This window comes from Camelina sativa, unplaced genomic scaffold, assembly GCF_000633955.1.
Source record: "Camelina sativa cultivar DH55 unplaced genomic scaffold, Cs unpScaffold05917, whole genome shotgun sequence".
Lineage (NCBI taxonomy): Eukaryota > Viridiplantae > Streptophyta > Magnoliopsida > Brassicales > Brassicaceae > Camelina > Camelina sativa.
The window spans coordinates 1-533 of record NW_010926999.1 but is presented as its reverse complement, the minus strand read 5'-3'; the positions used below and the strand labels follow the sequence as shown (position 1 = coordinate 533).

General features: G+C 47.3%; 1 protein-coding gene across 1 annotated transcript; it reads right to left on the bottom strand.

Moving 5' to 3' along the window:
• Positions 1 to 5: 5 nt before the first annotated feature.
• On the bottom strand, positions 6 to 533 carry LOC104781710 (the record flags this gene model as incomplete). Its single annotated transcript, XM_010499257.1, has 1 exon — positions 6 to 533. A coding segment is annotated over exon 1 (528 nt), but the record flags the coding sequence as incomplete, so codon positions are not given.

Genomic DNA, 533 nt, shown 5'->3' with positions numbered 1-533 from the left:
ATAACAGCTGCAATGCTTGAGAATGAGTCTCTATCATCAACCACAACAGGAGCATGATGGTTTTGCTCTTGGTGGTTCCTCCCCAATGGATGAGTTCTAAAATAAGCATCTACAAGCCTCTCTGCAGAACTCAATGCAGATGTGAAAGTCGAGATCCTTGCAACTCGGTGTGACTGTAGCTGTCTCCTGATCAGCAGAGGATGGAATCTCGTGGTGGTTTCTCCTTCAAGATCGGGAGCAATGTTCGGGTTCAGATCGATATCCTCTGATGCTGCAACGATGGCTGCTGCTGCTGCACTAGCCTGGTTCTGCTCTGATCTAACTCCCCTAGATGTCATCAACCGGTTAAGAATCGAATTGGCTCGATCACTCACTCTTTCTGATGCCTCGCGGTTGCTAAAATCAGGGACCGGGGTTGAATCCCTGTCAAACCTATTCTGTATACGTCTAATCATTTCTTCCATCGGTATTGTAAAAGGCGACCTTTGAATTGTATTCCTCAAGCTCTCGATGCGTCTCGCGTGTGGTCTCAT